Source organism: Myotis daubentonii, chromosome 1, assembly GCF_963259705.1.
Source record: "Myotis daubentonii chromosome 1, mMyoDau2.1, whole genome shotgun sequence".
In the NCBI taxonomy this organism is placed as follows: Eukaryota; Metazoa; Chordata; class Mammalia; order Chiroptera; family Vespertilionidae; genus Myotis; species Myotis daubentonii.
The window spans coordinates 64097607-64111734 of record NC_081840.1 but is presented as its reverse complement, the minus strand read 5'-3'; the positions used below and the strand labels follow the sequence as shown (position 1 = coordinate 64111734).

General features: G+C 42.9%; 1 protein-coding gene and 1 pseudogene across 2 annotated transcripts in view; both read left to right on the top strand.

Moving 5' to 3' along the window:
- The first annotated feature begins 18 nt into the window (after nucleotides 1-18).
- WDR76 (WD repeat domain 76) overlaps nucleotides 19-14128 on the top strand; it is a 41437-nt gene continuing 27327 nt past the window's right edge. Inside the window, exons 1-4 of one of the 2 annotated variants that reach the window (XM_059702896.1) lie at nucleotides 19-215; nucleotides 4162-4557; nucleotides 5800-5892; nucleotides 7828-7883. In XM_059702896.1, coding sequence (XP_059558879.1) covers nucleotides 4390-4557; nucleotides 5800-5892; nucleotides 7828-7883 — 317 coding nt within the window. In that variant the 5' untranslated portion in view covers nucleotides 19-215; nucleotides 4162-4389. Of the gene's footprint in view, nucleotides 216-3480; nucleotides 3608-4161; nucleotides 4558-5799; nucleotides 5893-7827; nucleotides 7884-14128 lie in introns of those variants that run through there. The other variant, XM_059702888.1, reaches the window with a different exon arrangement.
- On the top strand, nucleotides 1115-1244 carry LOC132223336 (U4 spliceosomal RNA; annotated as a pseudogene).

Sequence of the window (14128 nt, the reverse complement as noted above, 5' to 3'; positions counted from 1 at the left end):
TGGAGGACGCCTGCGCCTGCGCCTGCGCCTGCGGCTGGAACCGGGGCCTGTTACTGCGCATGTGCAGAGTCAGCCCGTGGTCCTCAGTCTCCCAGTATTTGGATGTGACTTATCGCAGGAAGCTGTTCCGATGGAGGTTTGCTGTTCCCTGGCGGCGAGGAAGATCAGAATGAAAGGTGTCGTTTGTTACCTGGGTTTGAAGCGGAAGAAAATGGGTTAGTGACGAATGAGGAACTTTGGAGACAGCGAAGGGCAGTTTGTCCGGACTGTTGGGAGCTCAGAATTAGCGTTTAGTTGGGAGAGAAATCCTGCTAAATAGCATCAGATGCCTGAAATCGGAGCACTCTACTTTTAGGTTTTCCAGTTCAAGTTTTTGGAGACTGCCTATGAAAACATTCCTGGTTGGAAAGTGTTTGTATAGATGTCCCTAGGTATTAAGTATTTGCTGCGTTTACCATGCTTAGCTCTGTAAGGAATATGGAATAATGTTAAATGCTTCATGTTCTCAAGAAGCTTGAATTTTAAAATAATAAATAAGTATAAATATTAAAAATAAAAAAAAGAAGCTTGAGTTTTATTCAGAAAGTCTTCAAGGGCATATAGAACTATAACAGAAACAATTGCAGTTCACTGGCCGGGTTGTGTAAAACACATGGGCTAATTGTAAGTCAGAACACATTTCATCGTAGAACGGATTTGACAGTTGCTGTGGTGGGGAGAGAAGGGACAGCATGAACAAAGTCTTGAAGTTCAGAAATAGCATGGTATAATAGATCAGACTCTATGAAAAGTTTGATTTTACCAGTAATTTTTGAGTCAAGGACTGGTGACAGCCTTGCAGGTGTTGTTAATAGGATTATTTCACCTGGGTTTTATAATTGGGCTGGCTGTGAGAAGAAATAAAATTGGGCAAGTCTACAGTGAAGAACAGGAGAAGACCCAAGTAACCAACCAAGGGAGCAGTTTCGGATTGAAAGAAAAGGACCTTAATTTTATAATATGAATGTATCAGCTCTAAAACTATGCTGTCCAAAGGGAGTAATTCGTTGGGAGACAATTGTTTTGGCTCATGGCAACCCAGAGAACAGAAAATAAAATTAATATGGCTGTATCTAGCTTTGTGCAGTGGCAGTATCATAGCCAATAAGGTTTATTGGAGGCACGATTATTGCTAATTGAAGAAAAAATAAAATGGCTATCTACAAGAAATACCGTGCACTAAAATCTGATGTTATTTTGTGATACACAAATTACTTGATCCACTTTTTCCCCAACCTTTAGGCTCCTTAAGGTCATCATTAGTATTTGTTAATTGGTGGGCAGAGGAGCTGGTGAAATTTAAACCAGCTGAAAGTTACCAGCTTTCGGGGGTGGGGTGGGAGTGGGAAATCAAAATGCCTCCCTTCCTAGGAAGAAGAAGATAATGCGGTAGCCATAGGCCATACTATCCTAGTGGTGGGGTTACAAGGAACTAGGGGACTCGAGGTAAAGGGTGAACGTTGATTTCAACTTCTTTCCCTCTCTATTTCTTTTTTTTTTTCTTTAATATTTTTATTGATTTCAGAGAGGAAGGGAGAGGGAGAGAGAGGTAGAAACATCAATGAGAGAATCATTGATTGGCTGCCTCCTGCAGGCCCCCTCCTGGGGGTCCAGCCTGCAACCTGGGCATGTGCCCTGACTGGGAATCCAACCAGTGACCTCCTGGTTTGTAGGCCAAGGCTCAACCACTGAGCCACACCAGCCAGGCTTTCCCTCTCTATTTCTGAGGGCATCTAAGTGAGTCTGAATCCTTTTCAGGCTCACCTTGCGAGGCAAGATAGTGTTTCCTCAGCAAAAGTGCCGGTGTTTTCAAAGGGAGGTCCTGGCACCAGCCAGCAGCAAAATCACCAGGATTCAAGGGAAAAATATTCATCACATCCCATCGCATCTTTTTAAAAAAAAAAAAAAAATTTTATTGATTTTTTTACAGAGAGGAAGGGAGAGAGATAGAGTTAGAAACATCGATGAGAGAGAAACATCGATCAGCTGCCTCCTGCACACCTCCTACTGGGGATGTGCCCGCAACCCAGGTACATGCCCTTGACCGGAATCGAACCTGGGACCCTTCAGTCCGCAGGCCGACGCTCTATCCACTGAGCCAAACCGGTTTCGGCCCCATCGCATCTTTAAGGTACAGTGGACTTAATTCGTTCCAGAAGGCTGTTGGAGAAGCCATTTGTTCGAAAACCAAATCATTTTCCCCCCATTAGAAATAATGTAAATTGAATTAATCCGTTCCAGGCCCCCAAATGATTCCGTTTCAACCTTTCTTGTATACCATACATGTATAATGCACTGTTTACTCTTGTGGACGGAAGGGGCCACACGCTGACCTGACAAGCTCAGGGAGGGCCTGCGTGGCAGCCTAGCAGACTCAGAGACCTAAAATAACCACAAAGGATGGTCTGAAATTAAACTTTGACTAAAAGCAGTTATGGTGGGCAGTTATGTCCTAAGCCAGTATCTTCACTGACAAGATCAACTTTGATCCTTACTGAGCCCATTTGCCTTTTTGCCTCTAAGATAACATACCCTTGAAATGTCTGGGTAACTTGTAACTTCCCTTTTTCTGGAGCCCCTGGGACACAACCAAATGTTCTGGGCGCCAGGGCAGATACTACAAATTCCTTCATTATCATGTTAATTGATCCTGCACCCATCATTTTACTTTTTATCCTATCCTAGAGGGCGCCCCCCCCTCCCTTCGCTTAATCCCACCTCCTTAAATCTGTCACCAATGAATTTCATGTATAAATACGGATGTAACCCCGCCATCCTCCGGAGCACTATCTCAATTCGTTGAGGTTCTGCTTCCCCGCATATGTCGACAGTTTGGCTCAGATAAACTCACAAAAATTCTTTAAAGGTTTCAATGGTTTTTTACGTTAACACTCTATAAATAAACACTTATTTTCTTAAATTTATCGACCCCCCCCCCCACTAGTCTTAAAGGAATTTTTCATATATCATGCCTCCGAAATGCTATCTATCACCAGCTGCTTTTTCTTATCCAATCAACAGGGTTTTTTTTAAACCTACGTTCAATTGCCGGTGATTGCTGTTTTGTGAGCACTTGCACACTCTTAGCAACTCTTGATGGCCCCTTTGTTTTAAAATTGTGCTAATCGACAGCAACAAAAGCATTGCCTGCAAAATGCTTTTTGTCATGCTGAGGTGCCAGCATGAAAGGATGGTCAGGTCGAAAACTGAAGTTTTGGTCAACCACCGAGACATTTTTTCTCTTTTTTTGGCGGGGTGGCAACTTAGAACCCGGTTGTTGGAGATGGGAGACGGAGAGACGAGGTTTGACCGTACTTGAGTTTGGGTTGAGACGAGGAAGCTGGCTTCTTTAAGGGACCGCAGCCCGGGCCGCGCGCCCCGCCCCGCCCCGCCCCGCCCCGCCCCGGAGCCCGGCTGGGAGCGGAGCCGCCGCCGCCTCCCCCGCCCCGGCGCCGCCTCCCGCCCCGTATTGGCGGGAAGACGCCGGCCGCTCCGCCGCAGGATGATGTCGGGGTTGTGCGGGGCGGCGGAGGAGAAGGCGGGCTCCAGGCAGCGACTCCAAGTGAAGGTGAGACTCGCTTTCGGGTGTTTTCGCGGGGAGTCTGTGCCTCGGGGGGCGGAGCGGCTCGGGGACCGGGCGCCCCGCGCTTCCACTCCCCGCGAACGACTTCCCTCCGCGGGGCATCGTGTGGCTCCACGGGCTTCCCCCGGTTTCCTTCAGAAGGGAAGCCGACCCCTGCTCGGGTCTTCTTTTAGGGAGTCCAGGCCTTTGAACCCCGGGAACAGTGGAGGGTGGGGTCAGGGCTATTGTCAGCTTCTCCTCTGGGAACAGTTCCGGCTACTCGGGCGCTGACAGCTCGGGGAGCCTCCCATTTACAAGTTAGAGTCATGACGGTATCATCATCGGGCTGGTGGACTCATATGGGCAGGAAATGTGTCCAGTGTAATGATTTGGGTTAATACATTTGGTGTCTGGATTCTGGATGGGAGAAGTTATAGATTATCAATTTGGATTTATGTTGTCATTATGAAATAGGAATTAGACTTGTTTGCACTGATCTGTAAGCAAAGGGGCAGGACCTGGGATTCTAAAACTCTCTTTTTCCTTATTGGTCTGAATAGGTGCATGAATTTAAAGAAAACCAGGACGTCGCTGACGTATCTCGGAGACTAGTTTTAGAAAAAACAGCTAAGGTGTGTCTTGTCCCCTTTTCACTCAGTGATTACAAGCCAGATGCATTTAAGCTCCCCAAATCCCTCTTAGATAAGAATTCTAACAATGAAGCGGCATGTAAGACATATAAGAAGGCCGAAATAAAGAAAACTTCCAGGGAGGTTTTAACTCCGAAGATGAAAGCCACCACATCTTCTAAGACAGAATCCACTCTGCAAAAATCATCCTTGGACGTTCACACAGAAAATCACAAACAGCACATGAGCAGGTCGGACGCAGGGCTTCTCAGTGTCGAGATGGAAGACAGTCAGGATGCAGACAGCGATGAAGATACATCAGGCCTGGTAAGACTTTAATTACTGTTTACCCACAATTTTCTTATTTTAAAAATAGAAGTTCTGATAATCACCATCAATTGGTTGCATTGATGGGCCGAATAATATTTCCTTTAAACACAAAAAGGAGACAAATGATGGAGTAGAGAAGATACCTGAGAAAATGTTTTAGTTCTATTTAAAATAATAGTTTGAATCAGCTTAAGAAATTAGGCATCTAATTCTTTTGACTTCTGTTGCCTACCAGGAGTGCTGTACTTCATTTAAAGTGACATTTTCTGATTGTTCATTTCTAGTGTATACAAATACGACTGATTTTTGTATATTGACCTTATATCTTGCAACTTTGCTGAGGCCATTTATTCTAATATTTTTTCGTGTGGATTCTTGAGGATTTTCTATATATATAAGATCATGTCCTCTGCATTAAAGATAGTTTTATATCTTCCTTTCCAATCTGGATGTCTTTTATTTCTTTTACTTCTTTATTTTTTTACCTGAATGTGCAGGCTAGAAATTTTATGCAAGATAAGATAAAACTGCACCACATGGCAAAAAATAGATGGAAGTAGGAGAACAGAAAGTGATGTTAGGGAAAGGGAGATAGGATGACTCAGGTGTTTTTATGAAATAGGAATGCAATTTATACTTTATTGTCTCAGAGGTAAGAACTAGGACCTATGGTGGGACATCATGGGGTAGATCATCAGTACATTGGACTGGGGGTTGGAAGCCTCAGTTTTAGGCATGGCCACTTCTAAGAAACCATGTGCTTTTAAACAAATCATCTCTGTGTGGAGTGGATTATTTAAGACCAATGGTTCTCAAAGTTCTAGCCTGTAGTAAAATTACCGGGAGGGCTTGTTAAAACTTGGTTGCAGGGTTCCACCACCAGAGTTTTGTATTAAAATTTTTTAAAATTGATTTTAGAGATAAGAGAGGGAGGGAAGGAGAGAGAAAGATAGAGAAACATCGATTTGTTGTTCCACTTATTACTACTTGACTTGATATCAGACCACTTGTTATTTAATTGGGAAGCCATACAGATATCTGTGATTATCCCACATTCAAACGCTTGTACTCAGTATCGAATAAAGCAGAGTTTATGTGCTATTTGATAAGACATTAAATGAATAGAATAGGTGCACTTTAAAGGAAAGTATACATGCAGAGAATTGAACACCTGGTTTTGGGAGGTGCTTTTGCTATGGATTATGTAAACTAACAGAATCTTTTTGGTGTAATTCATAGGATGATTTTTCAGGATTGTCACCATATGAAAGGAAGAGACTGAAGAACATATCAGAAAATGCAAACTTTTTTGCTTCACTTCAGTTGTCTGAGGTTTGTCTAATTAAAACCAAGATACCTTTCCTCTTGCCAGTAAGTCAGTAAAATATTCATGTATCGGGTTTCATTGTGTCAGGTGAGGGACAGTAAATTAGGAGCAAGTTTTGCACTTAATAGAAAGATGTTACCATACTTTATTAATTCCAAGACTTTTCTTTAATTTTAATATATTCGAAATAAGCATCTTAAAACTGTAACTGGGCACCTCCTCCCCTCTCTCCTCTGGTGGTGCATAAAGTAATGATGGCTTATGAAAAGTTGTCTTGGAGTCAAAGAAACAGGGTATGTTTTAGTGTTTTTTTAATGGATAAAGGAGAAGGAGGAATGGGTTGAAGGATGTGTGGTAGATGAAGGAGAAGACAAGCTTTTTTAAAATATAAATCTTAGACTGTAATGATAGATGGGAATAAGACTTGTGTAGGGAGTGTTAAGGATAAATGGGTAGATCTATATTAATATTTTATAATCATTATAATTAAATGTATAATTTACATGGTGTCTTTACACTGGGCAGTAAACTTCTATGTGTGAGAGAATAACTGTTTAGGAGGATGTGTGATGTTTTCCCCAAAATAATAAATTGAATTCTCCAAATACCAGATTCCCAAATATTCAGTATGTGTTTGCATCTTGAGGGGAGGGTGAGTTAATATAATTTTATATAACTAAATTATATACGTGTGTCATTAATGACAGTTCATGAGAAATTTAGACAGATTATCTCTAATTTTGATTTTAGTTAATAGAAATTATGATTTGATTTATTACATAAGTATAACATAACTTTTCTAGAAAATATCAAAGTATGGTTGCCTTAGTGGAAGTTAAACCTTTTAATTTGTAATAGTATATTTGATTAAATGTTTAATCAAACATTTAAACTCATTAGCAACCTGGTTTAAGGCATCAGAATGTCAGTACTTTAGACAGTATTAGATATTTGCTTTTGTTATTATTATTTAATTAATTAATTTATTTTTAAAATATATTTTATTGATTTTTTTTACAGAGAGGAAGGGAGAGGGATAGAGAGTTAGAAACATTGATGAGAGAGAAACATCGATCAGCTGCCTCCTACACACCTCCTACTGGGGATGTGCCCGCAACCCAGGTACATGCCCTTGACCAGAACCGAACCTGTGACCCTTCAGTCCGCAGGCCGACGCTCTATCCACTGAGCCAAACCGGCCAGGGCTATTATTATTTTATATATATTTTTTTATTTCAGAGAGGAAGGGAGAGGGAGAGAGAGATAGAAACATCAGTGATGAGAAAGAATCATTGATTGGCTGCCTCCTGTAGGCCCCACACTGGGGATCGAGCCTGCAACCCAGTCATGTGCCCTGACAGGGAATTGAACTTGACCTCCTGGTTTCATAGGTTGACGCTCAACCACTGAGCCACGCCGGCCAGGCTGCTTTTATTATTGATTAGAGGCCCAGTGCATGAAATTCATGCACTGGTGGGGGGTGTGTGTCCCTTAGCCCGCTTGTGCCCTCTGACAGTCCCGGAGCCCTCAGGGGATGTCTGACTGATGGGTCATCCTTAGCATTGCCTTGGAGGTGGGAGAGGCTCCTGCCACCGCTGCTGCCCTCGCCAGCCGTGTGCCCGGCTTCTGGCTGGGCAGCACTCCCCCTGTGGGAGTGCACTGACCACTAGGGGAAAGGTCCTGTGTTGAGCGTATGCCCCCTGGTGGTCAGTGCGCATCATAGCGACCGGTGGTTCCACCATTTGGTTGATTTGCATATTAGCCTTTTATTATATAGGGTAGAATAATTATCTCAGGTCTACTACCATTTTAAGGATCTTTATTTCCTGTATAGATCTTAGTTTATGTGGATATAGTGGCAGATACTTAATATTTTAAAAGGTAAGCTGTGTAGTTATAAGCTATTATTTTTATGTGTATATACTTTGTATATTTTGCAGTCAGCTGCAAGATTCCGTGAAATGATAAAGAAGAGACAGCCTTCTGAATCCAGAAGGTAAAAGATAAGATTTGCAGTGTCTGCTCCATGATATATTGCTGAGTTGTTTTATAATTTGAAAAAATGATTCAGCATAGTAAAATAAGTAAGATCAGAAACTCTGTAATTTAATCTTAATCCTTATAGTATTTCTGAGAGAATGCTACTTTTTAATAACTAAAGTTCTCATCCTCATCAAAGGAATATAGAGGAAATTGAATCTTGAAAGCTGAATTTTATTTCTTTTTAATACTGTTGCTGTTAATGGAGGGAAATCTTTACTTTCACTAAATTATTCTTATTTTTGCCTAGAAAACTATTATTCTTTTTCCCCCCCCTTTTTAATATAATTTATTGGGGTAAGAACGGTTAATAAAATTATATAGATTTCAGGTATACAATTCTAAGATACATCATCGTATATCGTATTTTGTGTTTACCACCCCATGTCAAGTCACCTTCCATTACCATTTATCCCCCTTGTACGCTCTTCTACTTCCTCTCTCTGAAAACTGTTATTCTTAAAGATTCTTCTACCTTCTTTTAACTTTTCTGGCTTTTTGTTTCTCAATTTGTTTTCTTTTACATTACTAGAATAAAGGAAGGAAATGAACATTTATTGAACATCTATAAAATACAGTGCAGTGACCTAAAATTTTTGTCCTATTTTATCTCATTTAATTCTCTCTCTCTCTATGTGTGTGTGTGTGTGTGTGTGTGTCTGTATGTGTGTGTGTGTGTGTGTGTGTATTTTATTTCAGAGAGGAAGGGAGAGGAAGAGAGAGATAGAAACATCAATGATGAGAATCATTGATCAACTGCCTCCTGCACACCCCCTACTGGGGATGGAGCTTGCAACCTGGGTATGTGCCCTTGACTGGAATTGAACCTGGGACCTTTCAGTCCACAGGCTAATGCTCTATCCACTGAGCCAAACCAGCTAGGGCTTTATCTCATTTAATTCTGATAACAACCAAATATTGGAGGTAATATATCTATTTTGTGAAATAGAGAACAGGCTCAAAGAGGTAAAGTAATTTGCTTAAGGTCAAAATAGCTCAGAAGTGGAAGTTTTAGGATCTGAGCTCCAGGCTTCCTTAGCTTAAGTTCTATGTACTGCATTTTAGCAGTGCTTATGTATAAATGAAGAATCTAAAAATCTTGGTATCTTTAGATCATTTGTTTAATGCTAATGGTAATGAAATATAGCATCACTTTAATTGGTTTGATTTTTTTAAAACTTATTAATTTTAGAGAGGAGGAGGGGAGAGAGAGAGAGAGAGAGAGAGAGAGAGAGAGAGAGAGAGAGAGAAATCAATTTGTTGTTCCACTTATTGGTTGCTTCTTGTATGTGCCTTGACCGAGGATCCAACCCATAACCTTGGCATATCAGAACGATGCTCTAACCCAGTGGTCGGCAAACTCATCAGTCAACAGAGCCAAATATCAACAGTATGATTGAAATTTCTTTTGAGAGCCAAATTTTTAAAACTTAAACTATATAGGTAGGTACATTGTCATTAACTTAATTAGGGTACTCCTAAGGCTTAGGAAGAGCCACACTCAAGGGGCCAAAGAGCCGCATGTGGTTCGCGAGCCGCAGTTTGCCGACCATGGCTCTAACCAACTGAGCTGCCGGGCCAGGGTCTTGGTTTGAGTCTAATACAGGTGAATTAACTTCAGGAAAGCTAAACTTAATTATGGCCATATATTTGCAAGTGTGTAATGTTAGAAGAGGAAAGTTACTAACCCTGCAAAGAAGGAGCACTGGTTATGTTGCCAGCTGATTAATAGCTTTATGTTTGCATATTTTTTATTAGTAAAGATTGGTGATTTGTTCCCAAATTCATTCTTAGGCAACTTTATTGTTGTGTGAACATCATAGAGAGCACTTTTGCAAACCTAAGTGGTATAGCCTACTACTGTAATTATGTCTGCTATACGTTTATACCATAGTAGGTTTGTTTACAGTAGCACCATCACAAATCCATAATCTATGTATATAAAAGCTTAAGCGACCCTTGCAACTGAATGACCGGAATGACCAGTCACTATGACACACACTGACCACCAGGGGGCAGACACTCAACAGCCAACCTCCTGTGGCTGGCCAACTGCCTGTGGTCCCTCCTTCCCAACCCTCCCCCCAGCCAGCCGGCCGATTGGCCCATCGCCCGTGGCGGCATGGCAGCGAGGGAAGGGGGGGGTTGGGGAACTGCGTGGTGGCAGGATGTCAATGTCTGGCGTCCGTTCCTTCTGTGCCCAGCCCGGCGACTGTTGCCTTCTCTCCTGACCCCACCGGGGCCTTTGTGCCCTGGGCTGGGACAGGGAACCGGGGGTAGGTGGTGGTAGATGCAGCCCCTTTCCCAGAGGGGCCAAGGGCTGGCTCCCTCCTTGGTGCCAGCAGCCAACCTCCTGCGCCCTGTCCCTCCCCCGGCCAGCAGGCCCCAATCAGCCCGCCCACTGCAGTGGCAGTGCGATGGTGAGGAGGTGGGGAGGCGGGGAACTGAGTAGGTGTCTGGTGGCCAGGCCTAGGGACCCCCACCATGAATCCGTGCACCGGGCCTCTAGTTGTAGAATAAAGCCCTGACAGTAGGCTTTTTTTTTTTTTTAAATGCAAGTGCCTGACTGAGGCATGCATTTCAAAGAGACATTCATTTCACAGGCATCTGGCTTCAAGGATGGCTAACTAGAATAAATACATTGCCAGCCACTAGATAAAGAGCCAGGCCGCCTCCCCATACTTAGAGATTGTGGTTGATGATGACAACTAACCATTTGGGCTGCTTAGTTTTGTTTTGTTTTTGTTTTTGTTTTTCTTTTTCTTTTCTAGTGCTTTAAATTCCCACTCTTACGTTTTAAATTCACCAATAAAGAGTGAGGTGGGGGCTAGGGCGAGCCAGCAGGGGTCAATGGAGAGAAAAATAGGGACATGTGTAATACTTTTGACAATAAAGATTTAAAAGAAAACAGAGTGAGCCTGTAAAACCCTATAGTGAGTCCTGGTCAGTGTGTCTAAGTGGTTAGAGCATTGGCCTGTGTACCGAAGGGAAATCAGTTCAATTCCTGGTCAAGGGCACATACCTGGATTGCAGGTTTGTACCCCAGCTCCGGTTGGGGCATGTGCGGGAGGCAGCTGGGTTGTAGGCTTGCTCCTTGATGTGTGGGACGCAACCAACCAATGTCTCTCTCACACTGAGGTTTTTTTCTCTCCCCCTCACTCTCCTCCTCCTTCTCCCTTTCCTTGTCCCCCTCCCCTTCCCCTCCCCCTCCTTCTCCCTCTCCCCCTTCCCTTCCCCTTCCCTCTCCCCCTCCACCCTTCCACTATCTAAAAGCAATGGAAAAATATCCTCTGGTGAGGAAAAACCCCCCAAAATCCTCTGGTGAAACCCTAGACTCCCATCCTCGACCCAATAAAAGCAGAACCTTAGGCTCTTGCTTTCTGTCTATCCTTGGTCAGGCTGTATGCTCCCTGGCATTCCTTGTAGGTTCCAGGGCCTGTAAATAATAAACTCTTTTTTTCTCTTTAAAGTTTCCTAATGGTTATTGCTAAAGGGCATCTTGCAATCACTGTAAGAGGAGGTCCAGTTGTAACATGGGTTTAGAAAGGGGAGATGTCTGGGAAACTCACTGGGGTCCAGGTGAGTGCCCCCGGCATTTCTAATTGATAGCAATCAATAGACTGGAGAGGCACACAACAGTAATGCCTTGTGCTACAATGTTATGACTGCTACAAAGTCACTAGGCTAGGCAATAGGAATTTTTCATTTTCATTATAATCTTATGGGACCACTGTGGAATATGTATTCCATTGTTGACCAAAACATTGCTGGGGTCCAACCCCAGCAGGTCCAGGGGTTCCCAAAGGTGTAGACGGAGTCGGCAAAGAAGGAATGACATGGAGACAGCGTTCAGTTGATCAGCAGCCTAGCCCGGATCTCTAGCCAAGTTCTGGTTAGGATCTCCAGCCAGGTTCTGTGTCCATGTTCTCTTGCTAGGTTCTCCAGCCAGGTTCTGTCCAGGTTCTCCAGCCAGGTTCAGTCACCAGGTTCTAGTCAGGTTCTCTTGCCATGTTCTATCCAGGTTCTGTAGCCAGGTTCTGTCTCTAGGTTCTTCAGCCAGGTTCTCTTGCTAGGTTCTGTCTCCAGTTTCTGTCCAGGATCTTTTGCCATGTTCTCTCCAGCGAAGTTCTTCTGTCTCTAGGTTCTGTGTAGGTTCTGTGTCTAGGTTCTGTGTCCTGTTGTCTTGTTACATCCATATTTATACCAGTTGATTCCAATCCTATCAATCTCTATTCCAAAGGTTAGGACGTTTCTTATCTCCATTCCAGGGAGTAAAGATTATGTAGCTTAAGCATGATTGTTCGTAATTAAAGTGATCAACCACCTGCCTGGCACTTAGTTAAGGGGTTTTATTCCCTCCCTAACTTCAGGGGAAAATCCCCACCTGGGGAAACAACCTTTCTCAGAGAGGTGACCTTGGTTAAAACACACAGTGCTAAGAAGGTGAGCAAACATATTAAGAACAGTATGCCATATATGCCAGGTCCCTTGAAACAGCAAGGATGGACCGGCTCCCGGCAAAACATGGCAAAGCAGTGCATGAATTTATAGGTATTAGTATCAAGTTGGGAGAGTGGAAATTATATAATTTAAAGGAAAGAGCATAGCTTTTGGAATTTGGCAAACTTGATTTCAAATTTTGATTCTGCAACTTATAGCTGTGGTACTAACTTTGGACAGTTTCCATACTTTTTCTTTCTTTTTCTGTAAAGTTGATGTTTTGACAATCCAGAGGGGTTTAAAATTAAAAAAAAATTAAATATACATAAAAAAGAAGCACATATAAAATATTTGTATAGTTGAGAAAGTAATAGTAATACAAACAACCATTCATGTACCTGCCATCCAGGTTAATAGAAATTACAGTGCCTTTGAAGGCCCATATATACACCTTCCTTCAGATATAACTATTATGCTGAATTTTGTGATAATCACTTCTTGAGTTTATTTATAGTTTTACTACCGATGAATGTATCCATAACAATATATTTAATTTTGCCATTTCTTGGTGTTCACATACAATGCCATTTTTATATTTTTGGATTTTCTTTTTTTTTCTCATCTATATATATAAAAGCCTAAGTGACTGGGCGACCAGCCAGTAGCTATGACACACACTGACCACCAGGGGGCAGACGCTCAGCGCAGGAGCTGCCAAGTGACAGCAACTTTGCAGAGTGCCCTCTTGCACTCTGGGACCCCTTGGGGGATGTTGGACTGCCAGTTTCGGCCCAATCCCCACAGGCCAGGCCGAGGGACCCTACATGCTGGAGGGACCCTGCTCACTCCACAGACACCCTTCGAGCCCCGGGTGCTGCCCCAGGTGCAGCCGTCTGTCAGGGGACGGACGTGAGAGGTTGGCTCCAGGGCGTGTCCATCCCATCTCACCCAGTCCTGCCCCGTCGGCCACCTTCTAATTAATTTACTTTCAGTGTGCACGAATCTGTGCACTGGGGCTCTAGCATTTATATATCTTAAAATTCATTCATGTTGATATGTACAGCTTTATTTCATTAATTTTTGTTGTTGTATGAATGTACTGTACACATCCACGTGCAGGTTTTGTGTAGACTCTCATGGAGTTTTTAACTCCCAGACTTGTCTACACTGAGCCTCCAGCAGTTGGTCAATTACAGTTTAGGTTTTTCTGGTGGTTCAGACACTGGTTTCCCTGGTGGCTTTCATTCCTGAGTCTCTGCTCCAGTAAGCCATGAGTCCTGTGTTTTCCTGTGTGGCTCTCCAATATTGGGGTCAGTCGTTTTCACTGTGTCCTTGCCATTCTTAAGGATCCTAGAAAAGTTGTTGATTTTTCTGTCTACCTTTTAAAAAAAAATTTAAATTCTTTATTGTTGAAAGTATTAAACATACTTTTTCCCCCCATTGACCTCTCCCTGGCCGCTCCCACCCCTCAGCATGAGACAGAGTGGTGACTTTCAAGTTCTCTACATGTGGAATCAGAAAATGAAAGTTCTGAACTACTATTTTAAAATGAAAAATAGGAAAAAAAAATAAAATGAAAAATAGGCCCTAGTTGGTTTGGCTCAGTGGACAAAGTGTCGGCCTGTGGACTGAAGGGTCCCAGGTTCAATTCCAGTCAAGGGCATGTGCCTGGATTGCGGGCTCGATCCCCATTGGGAGGCATTCAGGAGGCAGCCGATCATTGATTCTCTCTTATCATTGATGTTTCCATCTCTCTCCCTC